This window comes from Vidua chalybeata, assembly GCF_026979565.1.
Source record: "Vidua chalybeata isolate OUT-0048 chromosome 37 unlocalized genomic scaffold, bVidCha1 merged haplotype SUPER_37_unloc_5, whole genome shotgun sequence".
Taxonomy (NCBI): domain Eukaryota; kingdom Metazoa; phylum Chordata; class Aves; order Passeriformes; family Viduidae; genus Vidua; species Vidua chalybeata.
Window position 1 is genome coordinate 11,558 of NW_026530307.1, and position 25,580 is coordinate 37,137.

The following is a 25,580-nucleotide window of genomic DNA, read 5'->3' on the forward strand; positions in this document are numbered from 1 at the left end:
GTCGGGGCCGCCCTCACGGAAGCGCTTCCGGCGCGCCGCGGGGCGCGGTGGGTAAGGGCGGTGATTTGCATGGCCACGCCCCCCCTCTGGGGGAACGGTCGGGCGTGTTAACGGCGGTGATTTGAATAGCCACGCCCCCCTCTGAGGGAACGATCGGGCGTGTTAACGGCGGTGATTTGAATAGCCACGCCCCCCCACTAAGGGAACGATCGGGCGTGTTAACGGCGGTGATTTGAATAGCCACGCCCCCTTAAGAAACGATCTAATGTGCTAGTGGCGGTGATTTGAATAGCCACGCCCCCTTAAAAATACCTAGAACGTTAACGGGGGTGATTTGAATAGCCACGCCTCCTTTAAAAATTACCTAGTGTGTTTATGGCGGTGATTTGAATGGCCACGCCCCCTTAAATTAAATAAGTATCTAACATGTTAATGGCAGTTATTTGCATAGCCACGCCCCATTAAGGAACTATCAAGTGCGTTAATGGAGGTGATTTGAATGGCCACGCCCCATTAAGGAACTATCAAGTGTGTTAATGGCGGTGATTTGAATAGCCACGCCCCCCTCTGGGGGAACGATCGGGCATGTTCACGGCGGTGATTTGAATAGCCACGCCCCCTTAAAATGCCTAGAATGTTAATGGAGGTGATTTGAATAGCCACGCCTCCTTAAATTAAATATGCATCTAACATGTTAATGACATTATTTGCATAGCCACGCCCCATTAAGGAACTATCGGTGGTGATTTGAATAGCCACGCCCCCTTAAAATAAGTAACAATCTAGCATGTTAATGACCGTTATTTGCATAGCCACGCCCCTCTAAGGGAATGATCGGGTGTGTTAACGGCGGTGATTTGAATAGCCACGCCCCTTCAGCAATTATCTAGTGTGTTAACGGCGGTGATTTGAATGGCCACGCCCCCTTAAATTAAGTAAGCATCTAGCATGTTAATGACGTTATTTGCATAGCCGCGCCCCTCATGTTAAACCCAATTGGACTGTGTTAACGGGGGTGATTTGCATAGCCACGCCCCTCGTGTTAAACCCAATTGAGCGGTGTTAACAGGGGTGATTTGCATAGCCACGCCCCCTTTTAGGAATGATCCGTGGGTGTTAATGGCGCTGACGGACGGACGGACGGACGGACACGGGGGGCGGACGGACGGACTGAAGGACACGGGGGACGGACGGACGGACGGACACCGGGAACGGACAGACGGACACGAGGGATGGACGGGAATGGACAGACGGACAGATGGACGGACGGACACGGGGGACGGGCAGACGGACACGGGAATGGAGGCACGGACGGACAGACGGACACAAAGAATGGACAGACGGACACGGGAATGGAGGCACGGACGGACAGACGGACACAAAGAATGGACAGACGGACACAGGGGACGGACAGACGGACACGGGAATGGAGGCACGGACGGACAGATGGACACGGGGGAATGGGGAATGGACGGGAATGGACAGACGGACACAGGGGACGGACGGATGGACGGACACCAGGAATGGATGGAGAGACGGACATGGGGGATGGACGGACAGATGGACACAGGGGGATGGACGGGAATGGACAGACGGACACCGGGAACGGACGGACGGACGGACACAGGGGACGGACGGGAATGGACGGACGGACAGATGGACGGATGGACACGGGGGACAGACGGACGGACTGAAGGACACGGGGGATGGACGGACGGACATGAGGAACGGACAGACAGACAGACGATCACAGGGAACAGACAGACGGACACGGGGGATGGACGGACGGACGGACGGACACGGGAATGGAGGCATGGACGGACAGACGGACACGGGGGATGGACAGACGGACGCGGGGGATGGACGGACGGACGCGGGGGATGGACGGGAATGGACAGACGGATGGACGGACGGACGGACACGGGGGATGGATGGACAGACACGGGGAGCGGACGGATGGACACAGGGGGTGGACGGATGGACGGACGGACACAAAGAATGGACAGGTGGACACGGGGGATGGACACACGGACAGACGGACAGGAAGAATGGACAGACGGACACAGGAATGGAGGCACGGACGGACACCAGGAACAGACAGATGGACACGGGGGATGGACGGACGGACGGAAGGACACCAGGAATGGACGGACGGACACCGGGAATGGACGGACGGACAGACGGACACAAAGAACGGACAGATGGACACGGGGGATGGACGGAGAGATGGACACGGGGGGTGGACGGGAATGGACAGACGGATGGACGGACGGACACGAGGAACGGACGGACGGACAGATGATCACAGGGAACGGACAGACGGACACGGGGGGCGGACGGACAGACGGAAGGACACCGGGAATGGACAGACGGACGCAGGGGAGGGACAGACGGACGCGGGGAACGGACAGACGGACGCGGGGGAGGGACGGATGGACGCCGGGAATGGACAGACGGACACCGGGAACGGACAGACGGACGCGGGGAACGGACAGACGGACACCGGGAACGGACAGACGGACGGAAGGACACCAGGAATGGACAGACGGACACCGGGAACGGACAGACGGACACGGGGAATGGACAGACGGACGCGGGGAACGGACGGACGGACACCGGGAACGGACAGACGGACGCGGGGGAGGGAGGGACGGACGCACGGACGGGCCCCATCCCCCACCCCCTTCCCCTCCCCTCCCCCCCCCCGGGCCGGAAGCGGCTCCTTCCTCTCCTCGCGCCCGTGACGTCACCGCCCCTCCCCCCCCGCGCGAGGAGGGGGAGGGGGGGGAGGGGCGGGACCCCACGTGACCCCCGAGCTTCCCCTCCCCCACCCCACACCCCGCCCCTCCCCCACCCCTTCCCGCCCCTCCCCCATCCCCGCTTTTCTTAGGCCACGCCCCCTTTTGTTTTGTTTTGTTTTTTTTTTGTTTTTTTTCACCCCAAAATTTCCCTCCCCGCCCCTCCCCCACCCCCCGCTTTTCTTAGGCCACGCCCCTTTTTTAATTTTAAATTTTTTGGGTTTTTTTCACCCCAAAATTTCCCCCCCCGCCCCTCCCCCACCCCCCGCTTTTCTTAGGCCACGCCCCTTTTTTATTTTAAATTTTTTGGGGTTTTTTTCACCCCAAAATTTCCCCACCCGCCCCTCCCCCACCCCTACCCGCCCCTCCCCCACCCCCGCTTTTTTCCCCGGCCACGCCCCTTTTTTATTTTAATTAATTTCTTTAATTAATTATTTTAAATTCGGGGTTTTTTTTCACCCCAAAATTTCCCTCCCCCTCCCCCTCCCCATTTTTCCCGGCCACGCCCCCTTTTTATTTTAATTAATTTCTTTACTTAATTGTTTTAAATCCGGGGTTTTTCACCCCAAAATTTCTCACCCCGCCCCTCCCCCACCCGCCCCTCCCCAATTTTTTTTTCCCCCGCCCCCTTTTGCTTAAATTAATTAATTTCATTTTTAATTAATTAATTTAATTTTTTGTTTTTTAATTTTTCCGGTTTTTTTTCACCTCAAAAATGCCCCGCCCCTCCCCCACCCCTTTCCTACCCCTCCCCCACCCCTTCCTGCCCCTCCCCCACCCCCCTCCCCACATTTTTTTTCCCCCGCACCCCTTTTCTTAAATTAATTAAAATTTTTTTAATTAATTAATTAAATTTTTTTTTTAATTATTCCGGGTTTTTTTCACCCCAAAAATGCCTCGCCCCTCCCCCTCCCCCACCCCTTCCTGCCCCTCCCCCTCCCCACCACATTTTTTCCCCCGCCCCCTTTTGCTTAAATTAATTAATTTCATTTTTAATTAATTAATTAATTTTTTTTTTATTTTTCTGGTTTTTTTTCACCCCAAAAATGCCCCGCCCCTCCCCCCTCTTCCTGCCCCTCCCCCACCCCTTCCTGCCCCTCCCCCCCCCCCCCGGTTCCGCTTTTTCGGGGCGCGGAGGAGCCGCGATGGAGCCGCGGGAGCTGCTGGCGCTGCTGGGCACAGGTGGGGGCACACCTGGGCACACCTGGGAACTCACCTGGGCACACCTGGGCACACCTGGGCACACCTGAGTGGACACTCGGACACTCGGACAATGAGTGGACACTCGGACATTGGGGACCCCCCTGGACATTGGGGCTGGGCACAGCTGGGCACACCTGGGCACACCTGGGCACACCTGGGCACACCCGAGTGGACACTCGGACACTCGGACAATGAGTGGACACTCGGACAATGAGTGGACACTTGGACATTGGGGTGGAGTGGACACTCGGACATTGGGGACCCCCCTGGACATTGGGGCTGGGCACACCTGGACACACCTGGGCACAGCTGGACACTCGGACAATGAGTGGACACTCGGACATTGGGGCGGAGTGGACATTGGAGACCCCCCTGGACATTGGGGCTGGGCACACCTGGGCACACCCGGGTGGACACTCGGACACTCGGACAATGAGTGGACACTCGGACATTGGGGACCCCCCCGGACATTGGGGCTGGGCACACCTGGGCACAGCTGGGCACAGCTGGACACTCGGACAATGAGTGGACATTCGGACATTGGGGGTTGGGACCCCCCTGGACATTGGGGCTGGGCACACCTGGGCACACCCGAGTGGACACTCGGACAATGAGTGGACACTCGGACATTGGGTGGACACTCGGACATTGGGGTGGACAAATGGACATTGGAGTGGACAAAGGGACATTGGGGTGGACAAATGGACATTGGAGTGGACAAATGGACATTGGGGTGGACAAATGGACATTGGAGTGGACAAAGGGACATTGGGGTGGACAAATGGACATTGGAGTGGACAAATGGACATTGGGGTGGACAAATGGACATTGGAGTGGACAAAGGGACATTGGGGTGGACAAATGGACATTGGGGTGGACAAAGGGACATTGGGGTGGACAAATGGACATTGGAGTGGACAAATGGACATTGGGGTGGACAAATGGACATTGGGGTGGACAAATGGACATTGGGGTGGACAAATGGACATGGGGATGGACACTCGGACATTGGGGTGGACAAATGTACATGGGGGTGGACAAATGGACACGGGGTGGACAAATGGACATGGGGGTGGACAAATGGACACTGGGGTGGACAAATGGACACTGGGGTGGACAAATGGACACTCGGACACGGGGGTGGACAAATGGACATTGGAGTGGACAAATGGACACTGGGGTGGACAAATGGACACTGGGGTGGACAAATGGACACGGGGGTGGACAAATGGACATTGGAGTGGACAAATGGACACTGGGGTGGACAAATGGACACTGGGATGGACAACTGGACACTCGGACACGGGGGTGGACACCTGGCCAGGTGTGGGCCCGTCCAGGTGTGACCCCGCCCCCCCCCCCCCAGCCCTGCTCACCTGGGGGCTGGACCTGGAGACCCCCCAGGTGTTCCCGGGGACCCCCGGCAGCGGCTTCGGCGCCAGCGTGGCCCAGTTTGGGACCGGAGCCGGCGGATGGTAAACTGGGAACCCCAAAATCGCCCCAAATCACCCCAAAAACACCCCAAAAAACACCCCAAAACCACCCCGAAATTACCCTAAATTTATCCCCAAAATCACCCCAAAATTGCTCCCCAAAAACCCCCAAAATCACCCCAAATCACCCCGAAATCACCCCAAAAACACCTCAAAAATGCTCCAAAAACACCCCGAAATTACCCCAAAAACACCCCGAAATTACCCTAAATTTATCCCCAAAATCACCCCAAAACCACCCCGAAATCACCCCGAAAATGTTCCCAAAAAACCCCGAAATTACCCCGAAATTATCCCCAAAATAACCCCGAAATTCTCCTAAATTTATCCCCCAAATCACCCCAAAATTACCCCAAAATTATCCAAAAATAACCCCAAAATCACCCCAAAAATGCTCCCAAAAAACCCCAAAACCACCCCGAAATTACCCCAAAATCTCCCCAAATTTTCCCAATTTTTCCCCAAAATCCCCCCAAATTTCCCCAAAAATCCCCAAAGGTCCCCAAAATCTCTCTAAATTTTCCCAATTTTTTCCCAAATCTCCCCAAAATTTCCTGGAATTTGCCCAAAATCCCCGGAATTCACCCCAAAAATCCCCAAATTTCCCCCCAAATCCCCAAAATGCCCCAAATTTCCCCCAAAAATCCTTCCAAAAATCCCCCAAATTTCCCCAAATTTCCCCAAATTTTCCCAAAATCCCCAAAATCCCCCCAAATCCCCCCAAAATGCCCCAAATTTTCCCCAAATTTTCCCCAAAAATCCCCCAAATTTCCCAAAATGCCCCCAAAATTTCCCCAAATTTCCCCAAATTCCCCCCAAAATCGCGCAAATTCTCCCAAAATCTCCCAAATTTTCCCCAAAACCCCCCAAATTCCCCCAATTTTTCCCCAAAATGCCCCAAATTCTCCCCAAATCCCCCCAAATCTTCCCCAAATTTTCCCCCAAAATCCCCAAATTTCCCAACCCCCCTAAATTCCCCCTAAATTCCCCCAAATTTTCCCCCAAAATCCCCAAATTTTCCCCAAAGTCCCCGAAACCCCCAAAAAAATCCCCAAAATCCCCCAAATTTCCCCAAAAATCTCAAATTTTTCCCCAAATTTCCCCCAAATTTCCCAAATTTTCCCCAATTTCCCCCAAATTCCCCCAAATTTTCCCCAATTTTCCCCCCAAAAATCCCCAAATTTCCCATTTTTTCCCCAAATTCCCCCAAATTTCCCCAAAATTCCCCCAAATTTTCCCCAAAAATCCCAAACCCACCCCCAAATTTCCTCAAAATCCCCCCAAAATCCCCAAATTCCCCAATTTTTCCCCAAATTTCCCCAAAATTCCCCCAAATTTTCCCCAAAAATCCCAAACCCACCCCCAAATTTCCCCAAATTTCCCCAAATTTCCCCAAAATTCCCGAATTTTCCCCCCAAATTTCCCGGAATTCCCGCCAGGCTCTTGGTTGGAGCCCCCCGGGCCGGGAACGGCTCCGGAGCCGCCTTCGGCTGCGCCTTCGGCTCGGGAACGTGCCGGGAGCTGCGGGCGCCAGGTGAGACCCCTCCCCAAATTCCACGGGGGAACCCCCAGGTGAGACCCCTCCCCAAATTCCGGGGAACCCCCCCACAGGTGAGACCCCTCCCCAAATTCCCAGGGGGAACCCCCCCACAGGTGAGACCCCTCCCCAAATTCCAGGGAACCCCCCCACAGGTGAGACCCCTCCCCAAATTTGGGATTCCCAGATGAGACCCCTCCCCAAATTCAGGGGGGACAGGTGAGACCCCTCCCCAAATTTGGGATTCCCAGATGAGACCCCTCCCCAAATTCAGGGGGGACAGGTGAGACCCCTCCCCAAATTTGGGATTCCCAGGTGAGACCCCTCCCCAAATTCCACGGGGGAACCCCCAGGTGAGACCCCTCCCCAAATTTGGGACAGACAGGTGAGACCCCTCCCCAAATTGGAACCCCCAGGTGAGACCCCTCCCCAAATTCGGGACCCCCAGGTGAGACCCCTCCCCAAATTCCCAGGGGGTACCCACAGGTGAGACCCCTCCCCAAATTTGGGATCTCCAGGTGAGACCCCTCCCCAAATTTGGGACAGACAGGTGAGACCCCTCCCCAAATTGGGACCCCCAGGTGAGACCCCTCCCCAAATTCGGGATCCCCACAGGTGAGACCCCTCCCCAAATTCGGGACCCCCAGGTGAGACCCCTCCCCAAATTCCCAGGGGGTACCCACAGGTGAGACCCCTCCCCAAATTTGGGATCTCCAGGTGAGACCCCTCCCCAAATTTGGGACAGACAGGTGAGACCCCTCCCCAAATTGGGACCCCCAGGTGAGACCCCTCCCCAAATTCGGGATCCCCACAGGTGAGACCCCTCCCCAAATTCGGGACCCCCAGGTGAGACCCCTCCCCAAATTCCCAGGGGGTACCCACAGGTGAGACCCCTCCCCAAATTTGGGATCTCCAGGTGAGACCCCTCCCCAAATTCCGGGGAACCCACAGGTGAGACCCCTCCCCAAATTCCCCAGGGCCCCCCGGAGCCGTCTCCTCCGCGCTGGGGCTGGCGCTGGCGGCCGGAGAGGACTCGGCGCTGGTGAGACCCCGAAATTCGGGATTTTGGGGAATTTTCTCCCCAAAATTTGGGGGTTTTTGGGAGGTTCTGTCCCAAAATTTGGATTTTTTGGGAGATTTTGCCCCAAAATTTGGGGGTTTTGGGAGGTTTTGTCCTAAAATTTGGGTTTTTTTGGGAGGTTCCATCCCAAAATTTGAGGATTTTTGGATTTTTTAGGAGGTTTTGCCCCAAAATTTGGAGGTTTTGGGAGGTTTCATCCCAAAATTTGGGGTTTTTGGGAGGTTTTGTCCCAAAATTTGGGTTTTTTAGGAGGTTTTGCCCCAAAATTTGGAGGTTTTGGGAGGTTTCATCCCAGAATTTGGGTTTTTTGGGAGGTTTCATCCCAAAATTTGGGGTTTTTTGGGAGGTTTTGCCCCAAAATTTGGGCTTTTCAGAGGTTCCTCCAAAAAATTTGGGGTTTTGGGAGGTTTCATCCCAAAATTTGGGGTTTTTGGGGATTTTCTCCCCAAAATTTGGGTTTTTTAGGAGGTTTTGTCCCAAATTTTTGGGTTTTGGGTGGTTTTGTCCCAAATTTTGGGGTTTTAGGAGGTTTTGCCCCAAAATTTGGGTTTTTTGGGAGGTTTCACCCCAAAATTTGGGGTTTTACGAGGTGTTACCCCAAAATTTGGGTTTTTTAGAGGTTCCACCCAAAAATTTGGGGGTTTTAGGAGGTTTCACCCCAAAATTTGTAGTTTTTTGGAGGTTTCCCCCCAAAATTTGGGTCTTTTGATGTTCCACCCCAAAATTTTGGTTTTTTGGAGGTTCCACCACAAAATTTGGGATTTTTAGGAGATTCCACCCCAAAATTTGGGGTTCTTTGGGGCTTTTTAGGAGGTTTCACCCCAAAATTTGGGTTTTTTGGGCGGTTCCACCCCAAAATTTCCGTTTTTCGGAGGTTCCACCCCAAATTTTGGGTTTTTTGGTGGAGGTGGAACCCCAGATTTTTGTTCCGGCGGCGTTTTGCCCAAAATCGCCGTTTCTGAGGCGGAATCAAGGCCGGGCACTCCGAAATTTGGGTTTTTTGGAGGTGTTACCCCAAATTTGTGTTTTTTTGGAGGTTCCACCACAAAATTTGGGATTTTTAGGAGATTCCACCCCAAAATTTGGGGTTCTTTGGGGCTTTTTAGGAGGTTTCACCCCAAAATTTGGGTTTTTCGGAGGGTTCCACCCCAAAATTTCCGTTTTTCGGAGGTTCCACCCCAAATTTTGGTTTTTTTGGTGGAGGTGGAACCCCAGATTTTCGTTCCGGCGGCGTTTTGCCCAAAATCGCCGTTTCTGAGGCGGAATCGGGGCCGGGCACCCCGAAATTTCCTCGTCCAGGTGTGCGGCCCCATCGTCCCCCAGGTGTGCGGGGTCAACGTCCACCTCAACGGCTTCTGCGTCCAGCTGGACACGGCGCTCCGGCCGGTCCGGAGCCTCCCGGCCGCCTTCCCAGGTAGGGGATGACCAGTGGTCATCTGTGGTCATCGACTTCATGGACATTGAGTGGTGACCACCCAGTGGTCATCTGTGGTCATCTGCGGTCATTCATGTCCATGGACATTGACCATTGACCACCCAGTGGTCATCTTGGGTCATTCATGTCCATGGACACTGACCGTTGACCACCCAGTGGTCATCTGTGGTCATCGACTTCATGGACATTGACCGTTGACCACCCAGTGGTCATCTGTGGTCATTCATGTCCATGGACATTGACCGTTGACCACCCAATGGTCATCTTGGGTCATCGGCTCCATGGACATTGACCATTGACCACCCAGTGGTCATCTGTGGTCATCGGCTCGATGGACACTGACCACTGACCACTCAATGACCATTGGTCATCTTGGGTCATTCATGTCCATGGACATTGACCATTGACCACCCAGTGCTCATCTTGGGTCATTCATGTCCATGGACACTGACCGTTGACCACCCAGTGGTCATCTGTGGTCATCGACTTCATGGACATTGACCGTTGACCACCCAGTGGTCATCTGTGGTCATTCATGTCCATGGACGCTGACCGTTGACCACCCAATGACCATTGGTCATCTTGGGTCATTCATGTCCATGGACACTGACCGTTGACCACCCAATGGTCATCTGTGGTCATCGGCTCCATGGGCATTGAGTGGTGACCACCCAGTGGTCATCTGTGGTCATCGGCTCCATGGACATTGACCGTTGACCACCCAATGGTCATCTGTGGTCATTCATGTCCATGGACACTGACCATTGACCACCCAATGGTCATCTGTGGTCATTCATGTCCATGGATGCTGACCGTTGACCACCCAATGACCATTGGTCATCTTGGGTCATTCATGTCCATGGATGCTGACCGTTGACCACCCAATGACCATTGGTCATCTTGGGTCATTCATCTCCATGGACATTGACCATTGACCACCCAGTGGTCATCTTTGGTCATTGGCTCGATGGACATTGGTGACCACCCAGTGGTCATCTGTGGTCACTCATGGCCATGGACACTGACCAATGACCACCCAACGGTCATCTTGACTTTTTGTGTGATATCGAGGAGGTAGAACCCCAAAAATCGGGTTTTTCACCCCAAAATCAACGTTTTTGTTGACATTGAGGCCGTAGAACCCCAAAAATTGGTTTTTTCACCCAAAATCCATGTTTTCATTGATATCTAGGAGGTAGAACCCCAAAAATTGGGTTTTTTGGAGGTTCCACCCCAAAATCAACATTTTTATTGATATCAAGGTGGTAGAACCCCAAAAATTGGGTTTTTTTCACCCAAAATTCACATTTTTGTTGATCTGGAGATGGTAGAACCCCAAAAATTTGGTTTTTTCACCCCAAAATTCACATTTTCGTTGATCTGGAGATGGTAGAACCCCAAAATTTGGTTTTTTCACCCCAAAATTCACATTTTCGTTGATCTGGAGATGGTAGAACCCAAAAATTTGGTTTTTTCACCCCAAAATTCACATTTTTGTTGATCTGGAGATGGTAGAACCCCAAAATTTGGTTTTTTCACCCCAAAATTCACATTTTTGTTGATCTGGAGATGGTAGAACCCCAAAATTTGGGTTTTTACCCCAAAATTCACATTTTTGTTGATCTGGAGATGGTAGAACCCCAAAATTTGGGTTTTTTTCACCCCAAAATTCACATTTTTGTTGATCTGGAGATGGTAGAACCCCAAAATTTGGTTTTTTCACCCCAAAATTCACATTTTTGTTGATCTGGAGATGGTAGAACCCCAAAAATTTGGGTTTTTTCACCCCAAAATTCACATTTTCGTTGATCTGGAGATGGTAGAACCCCAAAATTTGGTTTTTTCACCCCAAAATTCACATTTTCGTTGACCTGGACGAGGTAGAACCCCCAAAAATCGCTTTTTTTCCGGACCTTCCTCCCCAAAACCGAGCTTTCTCTCGCCCCACCCCCCAAAAAAACCCCTGGCGTCCCTCCCGTCCGGCCTCGCCGCGGTCACTCGGTGGCCGCGGTCACTCGGTGGCCTGGCCGCGGTCACTCGGGGGCCGCGGTCACTCCGTCCGCAGCGTGTCCGAAGCCCTCGATGGACATCGCCTTCCTGATGGACGGCTCGGGCAGCATCGCCCAGCACGACTTCCAGACCATGAAGACCTTCATCGCCGAGGTGATGCGGCGCTTCCGGGACGACGACGCGCAGGTGAGCGCTCACCTGGGCCAGGTGAGGGACACACCCGCCCCCCCCGGTGGTCAGCGGTCATGGCGGGGCGGTCAAGGGGCGGTGGGACGGAGCGGCGAGCTCGCGGTGGTCATTTGGTCACCTGGGGTGGTTTGGATGGGTGGGCGTTGAGTGGTGAACCCTCAATGAGCGTTGGCGGTCATTGAGGTTGAGCGGTGACCAGCCGGTGGTCATTTGGTCATCTTGGGTCATCGGCTCCATGGACATTGACCGTTGACCACCCAGTGGTCATTGGGTGGTCATCGGCTCAATGGACATTGACCATTGACCACCCAGTGGTCATCTGCGGTCATCGGCTCAATGGACATTGACCGTTGACCACCCAGTGGTCATCTTGGGTCATTCATCCCAATGGACATTGACCGTTGACCACCCAGTGGTCATTGGGTGGTCATCAGCTCAATGGACATTGACCGTTGACCACCCAGTGGTCATCTTGGGTCATCGGCTCCATGGACATTGACCATTGACCACCCAGTGGTCATCTTGGGTCATTCATCCCAATGGACATTGACCATTGACCACCCAGTGGTCATCTGTGGTCATTCATCTCCATGGACATTGAGCGTTGACCACCCAGTGGTCATCTTGGGTCATTCATCTCCATGGACATTGACCATTGACCACCCAGTGGTCATCTTGGGTCATTCATCCCAATGGACATTGACCATTGACCACCCAGTGGTCATCTTGGGTCATTCATGTCCTTGGACACTGACCATTGACCACCCAATGACCAGTGGTCATCTTGGGTCATTCATCTCCATGGACATTGAGTGGTGACCACCCAGTGGTCATCTTGGGTCATTCATCCCCATGGACATTGACCATTGACCACCCAATGACCATTGGTCATCTTGGGTCACTCATGTCCATGGACATTGACCGTTGACCACCCAGTGGTCATCTGGGGTCATTTGTGTCCATGGACATTGAGTGGTGACCACCCAGTGGTCATTGGTCATCTTGGGTCATCGGTGCCATGGACACTGACCATTGACCACCCAGTGGTCATCTTGGGTCATCGGCTCAATGGACACTGACCGTTGACCACCCAGTGGTCATCTTGGGTCATTCATCCCGTTGACCCTGCGCAGTGACCGCCAGCAGCCGTTGGTCATCGGGGGCGGTCCGGAGTGGCCATTCCGGTGGTCACTCATTGTCCATCTGTCCAGTTCTCCCTCACCCAGTTCTCCCACACCATCCAAGACCACTTTGACTTCAAGACCTTCCGGAAGTTTCCGGACCCCGCGCGGCTCCTGCGGAACGTCCGGCAGCTCACCGGCGCCACCTACACGGCCACGGCCATCCAGAGCGTCCTGTGAGTGACCGCTGACCGCTGACCATTGACCCCGCTGACCACTGACCCCGCTGACCCCACTGACCACTGACCCCACTGACCACTCCCCAGGCCACATCCAACCCCTGCTGACCACTCCCCCGGCCGTGTCTGGCCGCGCTGACCACTGACCGCTCCCCCAGCCGTGTCCGGCCCTGCTGACCACTGACCACTCCCCTGGCCGTGTCCAGCCCCACTGACCACTGACCGCTGACCCCGCTGACCTCTGACCCTGCAGACCTCTGACCCTGCTGACCACTGACCGCTCCCCCGGCCGCGTCCAGCCCCACTGACCACTGACCGCTCCCCTGGCCACATCTGGCCACCACTGACCGCTCCCCCGGCCGTGTCCGGCCCCACTGACCACTGACCACTCCCCTGGCCACATCTGGCCACCGCTGACCGCTCCCCCGGCCGCGTCCAGCCCCACTGACCACTGACCACTCCCCTGGCCACATCTGGCCACCACTGACCGCTCCCCCGGCCGCGTCCGGCCGCGCTGACCACTGACCACTCCCCTGGCCACATCTGGCCACCACTGACCACTCCCCTGGCCGTGTCCAGCCCCACTGACCACTGACCATTTCCCCCGGCCGTGTCCGGCCCCACTGACCACTCCCCTGACCGTGTCCAGCCCCACTGACCACTGACCACTCCCCTGGCCACATCTGGCCACCACTGACCGCTCCCCCGGCCGTGTCCGGCCGCGCTGACCACTGACCACTCGCCTGGCCACATCCAACCCCTGCTGACCACTGACCACTCCCCCGGCTGTGTCCAGCCCCACTGACCACTGACCGCTGACCCCGCTGACCTCTGACCCTGCTGACCTCTGACCGCTCCCCCGGCCGTGTCTGGCCCTGCTGACCACTGACCACTCCCCTGGCCACATCCAACCCCCACTGACCACTGACCACTCCCCTGGCCACATCTGGCCCCTGCTGACCGCTCCCCCGGCCGTGTCCAGCCCCACTGACCACTGACCACTCCCCTGGCCACATCTGGCCACCACTGACCGCTCCCCCGGCCGTGTCCGGCCCTGCTGACCACTGACCACTCCCCTGGCCATGTCCAGCCCCACTGACCACTGACCACTCCCCTGGCCACATCTGGCCACCACTGACCACTCCCCTGGCCGTGTCCAGCCCCACTGACCACTGACCGCTGACCCCGCTGACCTCTGACCCTGCAGACCTCTGACCCTGCTGACCACTGACCGCTCCCCCGGCCGCGTCCAGCCCCACTGACCACTGACCGCTCCCCTGGCCACATCTGGCCACCGCTGACCGCTCCCCCGGCCGTGTCCGGCCGCGCTGACCCCTGACCGCTCCCCTGGCCACATCTGGCCACCGCTGACCGCTCCCCCGGCCGTGTCCGGCCGCGCTGACCCCTGACCGCTCCCCTGGCCACATCTGGCCACCGCTGACCGCTCCCCCGGCCGCGTCCAGCCCCACTGACCACTGACCACTCCCCTGGCCACATCTGGCCACCACTGACCGCTCCCCCGGCCGCGTCCAGCCCCACTGACCACTGACCACTCCCCTGGCCACATCTGGCCACCGCTGACCGCTCCCCCGGCTGTGTCTGGCCGCGCTGACCACTGACCGCTCCCCTGGCCACATCTGGCCACCACTGACCACTCCCCTGGCCGTGTCCAGCCCCACTGACCACTGACCATTTCCCCCGGCCGTGTCCGGCCCCACTGACCACTCCCCTGACCGTGTCCAGCCCCACTGACCACTGACCACTCCCCTGGCCACATCTGGCCACCACTGACCGCTCCCCCGGCCGTGTCCGGCCGCGCTGACCACTGACCACTCGCCTGGCCACATCCAACCCCTGCTGACCACTGACCACTCCCCCGGCTGTGTCCAGCCCCACTGACCACTGACCGCTGACCCCGCTGACCTCTGACCCTGCAGACCTCTGACCCTGCTGACCACTGACCGCTCCCCCGGCCGCGTCCAGCCCCACTGACCACTGACCACTCCCCTGGCCACATCTGGCCACCGCTGACCGCTCCCCCGGCCGCGTCCAGCCCCACTGACCACTGACCACTCCCCTGGCCACATCTGGCCACCGCTGACCGCTCCCCCGGCCGCGTCCGGCCGCGCTGACCCCTGACCGCTCCCCTGGCCACATCTGGCCACCGCTGACCGCTCCCCCGGCCGCGTCCGGCCGCGCTGACCGGCAGGCAGAAGATGTTCGTGGCCGGGCGCGGCGCTCGGGCCGGCGCGCGGCGCATCCTGATCGTGGTGACCGACGGCGAGCGCTTCGGCGACCCCCTGGACTACCCGGACGTGCTGCCGCTGGCCGAAGCCATGGCGGTCACTCGCTACGCCATCGGGGTGAGCCGGCGGTCAGCGGGGCCGTGGGGCCGGCCGGCGCACCTGGCCACCTGTCTGTCCACCTGTCCGTCCACCTGTCCATCTGTCCATCTGTTCATCTGTCTGTCCACCTGTCTGTCCACCTGTCTGTCCACCTGTCCATCTGTCCACCTGTCCACCTGTCCATCTGTCCACATGTCCACCTGTCTGTCCATCTGTCCACCTGTCCATCTGTCCATCTGTCCATCTGTCCATCTGTCCATCTGCCCACCTGTCCATCTGTCCACCTGTCTGTCCACCTGTCTGTCCACCTGGCCACCTGTCTGTCCACCTGTCCACTTGTCCATCTGTCCATCTGTCCACCTGTCCATCTGTCCATCTGTCCACCTGTCCATCTGTCCACCTGTCCATCTGTCCATCCCACCTGTCCATCTCCATGTCCACCGTATCCACCATGTCCACCTGTCCATCCATCCATCTCCATGCTCACCTGTCCATTCCCCCTCACCTGTCCACACGCCCCTCACCTGTCCACGCCCACCTCACCTGTCCGTACCTGTCCATGCTCACCTGACCACGCCCCCTCACCTGTCCACGCCCACCTGTCCATCCACTCCCCCTCACCTGTCCACGCCCCCTCACCTGTCCATCCACATCCCCTCACCTGTCCATCCACATCCCCTCACCTGTCCATTCCCCCTCACCTGTCCATTCCCCCTCACCTGTCCACGCCCCCTCACCTGTCCATCCACATCCCCTCACCTGTCCATCCACTCCCCCTCACCTGTCCACGCCCCCTCACCTGTCCATTCCCCCTCACCTGTCCATCCACGCCCCCTCACCTGTCCACGCCCCCTCACCTGTCCATTCCCCCTCACCTGTCCGTACCTGTCCGTGCTCACCTGTCCACGCCCATCACCTGTCCACGCCCACCTGTCCCACCTGCCCTCACCTGTCCGTGCTCACCTGGGCAGGTGGGCAGCGCGTTCGCGCGGGCGGAGGCGCAGCGGGAGCTGCAGGTGATCTCCTCGGGCCCCGCCCACCTGTTCCGCGTCGACAACTTCGAGGCGCTGAGCGGCATCCAGAGCCAGCTGCGCCAGAAGATCTTCGCCATCGAGGGTACCTGGGCGCACCTGGGCGCACCTGGGCACACCTGGGCGCACCTGGGGGCACCTGAGATACACCTGGGCACACCTGGGCACACCTGAGATACACCTGAGATACACCTGGGCACACCTGGGATACACCTGGGCACACCTGAGATACACCTGGGCACACCTGGGCACACCTGGGCACACCTGGGCACACCTGAGATACACCTGGGCACACCTGAGATACACCTGCGCGCACCTGGGCACACCTGGGATACACCTGGGCGCACCTGGGCACACCTGGGCACACCTGGGCGCACCTGGGCACACCTGGGCAGGGTTGGGAACTCACCTCGGCACACCTGGGGGCACCTGGGGGCACCTGAGATACACCTGGGCACACCTGGGGGCACCTGGGCACACCTGTGCACACCTGAGATACACCTGGGCACAGCTGGGCACACCTGGGGGCACCTGGGCACACCTGGGCAGGGTTGGGAACTCACCTGTGCACACCTGGGGATATTTTGGGCACACCTGGGGGCACCTGGGCACACCTGGGACACACCTGGGCACACCTGGGCACACCTGGGCACACCTGGGCACACCTGAGATACACCTGGGCACACCTGGGACACACCTGGGCACACCTGGGCACACCTGGGCACACCTGAGATACACCTGGGGACACCTGGGACACACCTGGGGGCACCTGGGCAGGGTCGGGAACTCACCTGGGGGGTACCTGGGGATATTTTGGGCACACCTGGGGTCACACCTGGGCGGTGCCCGCTCACCTGGCCCCGCCCCCAGGCACAAGCCCCGCCCACGGCAGCTCCTTCCAGCTGGAGATGGCGCAGGAGGGGTTCAGCGCAACGGTCAGCGCGGTGAGTGACCGCTGAGTGACCACTGAGTGACCGCTGACCACTGAGTGACCACTGAGTGACCACTGAGTGACCACTGAGTGACCAGTGACCAGTGAGTGACCGCTGAGTGACCACTGAGTGACCACTGACCACTGAGTGACCAGTGACCACTGAGTGACCGCTGAGTGACCACTGAGTGACCAATGAGTGACCGCTGAGTGACCACTGAGTGACCACTGAGTGACCAGTGACCACTGAGTGACCAGTGACCACTGAGTGACCACTGAGTGACCAGTGACCAGTGAGTGACCGCTGAGTGACCACTGAGTGACCGCTGAGTGACCACTGAGTGACCAATGAGTGACCACTGAGTGACCACTGAGTGACCACTGAGTGACCAATGAGTGACCAGTGACCAGTGAGTGACCAGTGAGTGACCAGTGACCACTGAGTGACCACTGAGTGACCCTGAGTGACCACTGACCCTGAGTGACCGCTGAGTGACCACTGACCTCTGAGTGACCCCTGAGTGACCCCTGAGTGACCCCTGAGTGACCACTGACCCTGAGTGACCGCTGAGTGACCACTGAGTGACCACTGACCCTGAGTGACCGCTGAGTGACCCCTGAGTAACCCCTGAGTGACCACTGAGTAACCCCTGAGTGACCACTGAGTGACCCCTGAGTGACCGCTGAGTGACCCCTGAGTGACCCCTGAGTGACCCTGAGTGACCGCTGAGTGACCCCTGAGTAACCCCTGAGTGACCACTGAGTAACCCCTGAGTGACCCCTGAGTGACCCCTGAGTGACCGCTGAGTGACCCCTGAGTGACCACTGAGTGACCCTGAGTGACCAATGAGTGACCCCTGAGTGACCCCTGAGTGACCCCTGACCCCTGAGTGACCACTGACCGCAGTGTCCGGCAGGCCGGGCCTGTCCTGGGCGCCGTCGGTGCCTTCGGTTGGGCCGGGGGCGCCTTCGCCTACGGGGGAGGGGCGCGCACCTTCCTCAACGGCTCCGGAGCGCACCTGGGCACACCTGGAGAGCACCTGGGCACACCTGGAGAGCACCTGGGCACACCTGGAGAGCACCTGGGCACACCTGGAGAGCACCTGGGCGACGCTGAGGACGCCAGGGATGCTTACCTGGGTAAGGGAGGCACACCTGGGCACACCTGGGCACACCTGGGCACACCTGGGAACTCACCTCGGCACACCTGGGAACACCTGGGGCGCCTGGGATACACCTTGGCACACCTGGGCAACATCTGGGCACACCTGGGCACACCTGGGCAACACCTGGGCACACCTGGGCACACCTGGGCAACACCTGGGCGCACCTGGGCACAGCTGGGCACACCTGGGCGCATCTGGGATGCACCTGGGACACACCTGGGCACACCTGGGCGCACCTGGAATACACCTGGGCACACCTGGGCACACCTGGGCACACCTGGGCACGGGGGTGGGATCACCTGGGCAGGGAAAGTTCACACCTGGGCAGAGAAATTTACCTGAAGTATCCCAAAATATTCACCTGAAAATCCCAAAATTCACCTGAAATCCCCAAAAATTCACACCTGGGCATCCAAATTCACCTGAAATCCCCAAAATTTCACCTGAAATCCCCAAAAATTCACCTGAAAATCCCCGAAATTCACCTGAAATCCCCAAAATTCACCTGAAAATCCCCCAAAATTCACCTGAAAATCCCCGAAATTCACCTGAAAATCCCCAAAATTCACCTGGAAATCCCCAAAATTTCACCTGAAACCCCCAAAAATTCACCTGAAATCCCCAAAATTTCACCTGAAACCCCCAAAAATTCACCTGAAACCCCCAAAATCCTCACCTGGGCTCACCTGGGCTCACCTGGGGCTCACCTGGGCTCACCTGGGCTCACCTGGGCTCACCTGGCGCAGGTTACTCGGCCACGCCCCTGGCGCTGGGCGGTTCCTGGGCGCTGGAATTTACCTGAAACCCCCAAAAATTCACCTGAAACCCCCAAAATCCTCACCTGGGCACACCTGGGCTCACCTGGGCTCACCTGGGCTCACCTGGGCTCACCTGGCGCAGGTTACTCGGCCACGCCCCTGGCGCTGGGCGGTTCCTGGGCGCTGGCGCTGGGCGCGCCCAGGTTCGCTCACCTGGGCAGGGTCCTGCTGCTGCGGCCCGGCGACACCTGGACGGTGCTGGCCCACGCCACGGGGACACAGGTGAGGTCACACCTGGACAGGTGAGGGGGTCACACCTGGGGGGGTCACACCTGGACGGTGCTGGCCCACGCCACGGGGACACAGGTGAGGGGGTCACACCTGGACAGGTGAGGTCACACCTGGGGGGGTCACACCTGGACAGGTGAGGTCACACCTGGACAGGTGAGGTCATACCTGGGACAGGTGAGGGGGTCACACCTGGGGGGGTCACACCTGGACGGTGCTGGCCCACGCCACGGGGACACAGGTGAGGGGGTCACACCTGGACAGGTGAGGTCACACCTGGGGGGTCACACCTGGACAGGTGAGGTCACACCTGGGGGGGTCACACCTGGACGGTGCTGGCCCACGCCACGGGGACACAGGTGAGGTCACACCTGGACAGGTGAGGTCATACCTGGGGGGACACACCTGGACAGGTGAGGTCACCTGGGGGTCACACCTGGATGGTGCTGGCCCACGCCACGGGGACACAGGTGAGGTCACACCTGGGGGGGTCACACCTGGACAGGTGAGGGGGGAGGGGACACACCTGGACAGGTGAGGGGGGTCACACCTGGACGGTTCTGGCCCACTCCACGGGGACACAGGTGAGCTGCACACCTAGACAGGTGAGGTCACACCTGGACAGGTGAGGTCATACCTGGGACAGGTGAGGTCACACCTGGACGGTGCTGGCCCACGCCACGGGGACACAGGTGAGCCACACACCTGGGACAGGTGAGGTCACCTGGGGGGTCACACCTGGACAGGTGAGGTCACACCTGGGGGTAACACCTGGACGGTGCTGGCCCACACCACGGGGACACAGGTGAGGTCACACACCTGTCCAGGTGAGGGGGTCACACCTGGACAGGTGAGGTCACACCTGGGGGGGACACACCTGGACAGGTGAGGTCACACCTGGGACAGGTGAGGGGGGAGGGGACACACCTGGACAGATGAGGGGGGCACACCTGGGGGGGGTCTCACCTGTCTCACCTGGGGGGTCTCACCTGTCAGGTCTCACCTGTCAGGTCTCACCTGGGGGGTCTCACCTGGGGGGTCTCACCTGTCCCACCTGTCAGGTCTCACCTGTCCCACCTGGGGGGGTCTCACCTGTCTCACCTGTCAGGTCTCACTTGTCTCATCTGTCTCACCTGTCGGGTCTCACCTGTCCCACCTGGGGGGTCTCACCTGTCTCACCTGGGAGGTCTCACCTGTCAGGTCTCACCTGGGGGGTCTCACCTGGGTTTTCTCACCTGTCTCACCTGCCAGGTCTCACCTGTCAGGTCTCACCTGTCTCACCTGTCTCACCTGTCGGGTCTCACCTGTCGGGTCTCACCTGTCTCACCTGTCTCACCTGTCAGGTCTCACCTGTCAGGTCTCACCTGTCTCACCTGTCTCACCTGTCAGGTCTCACCTGTCGGGTCTCACCTGTCGGGTCTCACCTGTCTCACCTGTCAGGTCTCACCTGTGTCTCCCCCTCCCCAGGTGGGCTCCTATTTCGGGGCGTCGCTCCTGGCGCTGGAGCCCTGCCCAGGTGAGCCCCGCCCCCCGGCAGGTGAGCCCCGCCCCCCGGCAGGTGAGCCCCAGGTGCGGCTCCTGGTGGGGGCGCCGCTGTTCTACGGCGAGGGCAGCGGCGGCCGCGTGCACCTGTGCGACCTGCAGGGACAGGTGAGGCACACCTGGGCAGGTGAGGCACACCCGGGGGGCCTCAGCGCTCCCTCACCTGCGTCACCTGTGTCACCTGTGTCACCTGTGTCACCTGTGTCATCTCACCTGTGTCACCTGTGTCATCTGTGTCACCTGTGTCATCTGTGTCACCTGTCCCATCTCACCTGTCCCATCTCACCTGTCCCCACCTCACCTGTCCCATCTCACCTGTCTCACCTGTGTCACCTGTTCCTCACCTGTTCCCGCCTGTCCCCACCCGTCTCACCTGTCCCACCTGTCTCACCTGTCTCACCTGTTCCTGTCTCACCTGTCCCATCTCACCTGTCCCACCTGTCCCACCTGTCCCACCTGTCTCTCACCTGTCCCTCACCTGTTGGTCTCACCTGTCCCATCTCACCTGTCCCACCCATCTCACCTGTTGGTCTCACCTGTCCCCACCTGTCCCATCTCACCTGTTGATCTCACCTGTCCATGTCTCACCTGTCCCATCTCACCTGTCCCACTTGTCCCACCCATCCCTCACCTGTCCCCACCTGTCCCATCTCACCTGTTGATCTCACCTGTCCCCACCTGTCCCGTCTCACCTGTTGGTCTCACCTGTTGGTCTCACCTGTCTCACCTGTCCCCCCCCGCAGGTTCCTCACCTGCGCTGCGCCCCGGCCCTGCGGGGCTCACCTGTCCCACCTGTCCCTCACCTGTTGGTCTCACCTGTTGGTCTCACCTGTCTCACCTGTCCCCCCCCGCAGGTTCCTCACCTGCGCTGCGCCCCGGCCCTGCGGGGCTCACCTGGGCAGCCCCTGGGCCGCTTCGGGGCCAGCCTGGCTCACCTGGGCGACCTGGACGGGGACAGGTGCGCCGAGGTGGCCGTGGGGGCGCCGCTGGAGGACGACGCCCGCGGCGCCGTTTACCTGTTCAGGGGCGCACCTGGCGGGGTCAGCGCCCAGGGAGCGCAGGTGAGGGGGGGCACCTGGGGCAGGTGAGAACTCACCTGGGGGCACCTGGGGCAGGTGAGAGAGAGAACACCTGGGGCAGGTGAGAACTCACCTGGGGCAGGTGAGAGAGAGAACACCTGGGGGAGGGGGGACACCTGGGGCAGGTGAGAACTCACCTGGGGGCACCTGGGGCAGGTGAGAGAGACAACACCTGGGACAGGTGAGAGCTCACCTGGGACAGGTGAGAGAGAACACCTGGGGCAGGTGAGAGAGAGAACACCTGGGGGAGGTGAGAACTCACCTGGGGCAGGTGAGAGAGAGAACACCTGGGGCAGGTGAGAACTCACCTGGGGCAGGTGAGAGAGAGAACACCTGGGGCAGGTGAGAACTCACCTGGGGCAGGTGAGAGAGAGAACACCTGGGGCAGGTGAGAACTCACCTGGGACAGGTGAGAGCTCACCTGGGGCACCTGGGGCAGGTGAGAGAGAGAACACCTGGGGGAGGTGAGAACTCACCTGGGACAGGTGAGAGAGAGAACACCTGGGGCAGGTGAGAGAGAACACCTGGGGGAGGTGAGAACTCACCTGGGGGCACCTGGGGCAGGTGAGAGAGAGAACACCTGGGGGAGGTGAGAACTCACCTGGGACAGGTGAGAGCTCACCTGGGGCACCTGGGGCAGGTGAGAGAGAGAACACCTGGGGGAGGTGAGAACTCACCTGGGACAGGTGAGAGAGAGAACACCTGGGGCAGGTGAGAGAGAACACCTGGGGGAGGTGAGAGCTCACCTGGGGCACCTGGGGCAGGTGAGAGAGAGAACACCTGGGGCACCTGGGGGAGGTGAGAGAGAGAACACCTGGGGGAGGTGAGAGCTCACCTGGGGCACCTGGGGCAGGTGAGAGAGAGAACACCTGGGGCAGGTGAGAGCTCACCTGAGGGAGCTGGGACAGGTGAGAGCTCACCTGGGGGAGGGGGGACACACCTGGGACAGGTGAGAGAGAGCTCACCTGTGGGCACCTGGGGCAGGTGAGAGCTCAGGTGAGAGCTCACCTGGGGGAGGGGGTTCTCACCTGTCTCACCTGGGGGGGGGCTTACCTGTATCTCACCTGTATCTCACCTGTCTCACCTGTGTCTCACCTGTATCTCACCTGTTGATCTCACCTGTCTCTCACCTGTCTCTCTCACCTGTCCATCTCTCACCTGTTGATCTCACCTGTCTCACCTGTGTCTCACCTGTGTCTCACCTGTCCATCTCTCACCTGTCTCACCTGTCTCTCTCACCTGTCTGTCTCACCTGTCTCACCTGTGTCTCACCTGTCCATCTCTCACCTGTCTCACCTGTGTCTCACCTGTGTCTCACCTGTCCATCTCTCACCTGTTGATCTCACCTGTCCATGTCTCACCTGTCTCTCACCTGTATCTCACCTGTCTATCTCTCACCTGTCTGTCTCACCTGTCTCACCTGTGTCTCACCTGTCTCTCACCTGTGTCTCACCTGTCTCTCTCACCTGTCTCACCTGCCTGTCTCACCTGTCTGTCTCACCTGTCCATCTCTCACCTGTCTCACCTGTCCAGCGCATCGCGGGCTCCCGGTTCCCGTCCCAGCCGCGTTTCTTCGGCCAATCGCTGAGCGGGGGGCGGGACCTGAGCGGGGATCACCTGCCCGACCTGGCCGTGGGGGCGCGCGACCAGGTGCTGCTGCTCAGGTGAGTCCAGGTGACCCCAACACACCTGAAACTGCCCAGAACTCACCTGAAACTCACCTGAAACCGCCCAAAATCCACCCAAAACTCACCTGAAACTGCCCAGGACCCACCTGGGCCAGGTGCTGCTGCTCAGGTGAGTCCAGGTGACCCCAACACACCTGAAACTGCCCAGAACTCACCTGAAACTCACCTGAAACCGCCCAAAATCCACCCAAAACTCACCTGAAACTGCCCAGGACTCACCTGAAACTGCCCAAAATCCGCCCAAAATCCACCCAAAATCCACCCAAAACTCACCTGAAACCGCCCAGGACCCACCTGGGCCAGGTGCTGCTGCTCAGGTGAGTCCAGGTGACCCAAAACACCTGAAACTGCCCAAAATCCACCCGAAACTCACCTGAAACCGCCCAAAATCCACCCAAAACTCACCTGAAACTGCCCAGGACTCACCTGGGCCAGGTGCTGCTGCTCAGGTGAGTCCAGGTGACCCCAGGTGTGTCCCAGGTGTCCCCAGGTGCCTCAGGTGTGTCTCAGGTGTGTCCCAGGTGTGTCCCAGGTGTGACCCCAGGTGTGTCCCAGGTAACCCCAGGTAACCCCAGGTGTGTCCCCAGGTGTGTCCAGGTGTGTCTCAGGTGTGACCCCAGGTGTGTCCCAGGTGTTTCAGGTGACCCCAGGTGTGTCCCAGGTGTGACCCCAGGTGTGTCCCAGGTGTCTCAGGTGTCCCCAGGTAACCCCAGGTGTCCCCAGGTGTGTCTCAGGTGTCCCCAGGTGTGTCCCAGGTGTGACCCCAGGTGTGTCCCCAGGTGTGTCCCAGGTGTGTCCCCAGGTGACCCCAGGTGTGACCCCAGGTGTGTCCCCAGGTAACCCCAGGTGTCCCCAGGTGTGTCCCAGGTGACCCCAGGTGTGTCCCCAGGTGACCCCAGGTGTGTCCCAGGTGTGTCCCCAGGTAACCCCAGGTGTGTCCCAGGTGTCCCCAGGTGTGTCCCCAGGTGTTTCAGGTGTCCCCAGGTGTGTCCCAGGTGACCCCAGGTGTGTCCCCAGGTGTGTCCCAGGTGTGACCCCAGGTGTGTCCCAGGTGTTTCAGGTGTCCCCAGGTAACCCCAGGTGTCCCCAGGTGCCCCCAGGTGTTTCCCAGGTGTTTCAGGTGTCCCCAGGTGTCCCCAGGTAACCCCAGGTGTGTCCAGGTGTGTCCCCAGGTGTGTCCCAGGTGTGTCCCCAGGTAACCCCAGGTGTGTCCCAGGTGTGTCCCCAGGTGTGTCCCAGGTGTGTCCCCAGGTAACCCCAGGTGTGTCCCAGGTGACCCCAGGTGTGTCCCAGGTGTGTCCCAGGTGACCCCAGGTGTGACCCCAGGTGTGTCCCCAGGTCGCCGCCGCTGCTCCAGGTGCGCCTCGCCGTCACCTTCGAGCCTCAGGTGATCCCGGGCCGGGAGTGCCCCGAGGGGGCGGAGCTTCGCGAGCCCCTGGGCGTGGCCAGGCTCTGCTTTGACGTCAGCAAGGGCACACCTGACACCTTCGGTGAGAGCCCGGAGCTCACCTGAGCCCCCCCAAAAAATTACCTGAACCTCACCTGAGCCCCCCAAACCTCACCTGAACCCCCCAAACCCCACCCCAAACTCACCTGAGCCCCCCCAAAACCTCACCTGAACCCCCGAAACCTCACCTGAGCCCCCC

At 58.9% G+C, this 25,580-nt stretch overlaps 1 protein-coding gene across 1 annotated transcript; it reads left to right on the forward strand.

Moving 5' to 3' along the window:
• Nucleotides 1-3,921: 3,921 nt before the first annotated feature.
• LOC128782774 (integrin alpha-X-like) lies at nt 3,922-25,424 on the forward strand (the record flags this gene model as incomplete). The annotated part of the gene is made up of 16 exons (XM_053933259.1): nt 3,922-3,980; nt 5,368-5,476; nt 6,934-7,028; nt 8,009-8,073; nt 9,412-9,526; nt 11,613-11,743; nt 12,958-13,103; nt 15,316-15,469; nt 16,423-16,567; nt 17,353-17,426; nt 18,331-18,553; nt 19,480-19,619; nt 21,093-21,275; nt 22,022-22,228; nt 23,780-23,910; nt 25,273-25,424. Coding segments are annotated over exons 1-16 (2,107 nt in total), but the record flags the coding sequence as incomplete, so codon positions are not given.
• Between the last annotated feature and the right edge of the window lie 156 nt (nt 25,425-25,580).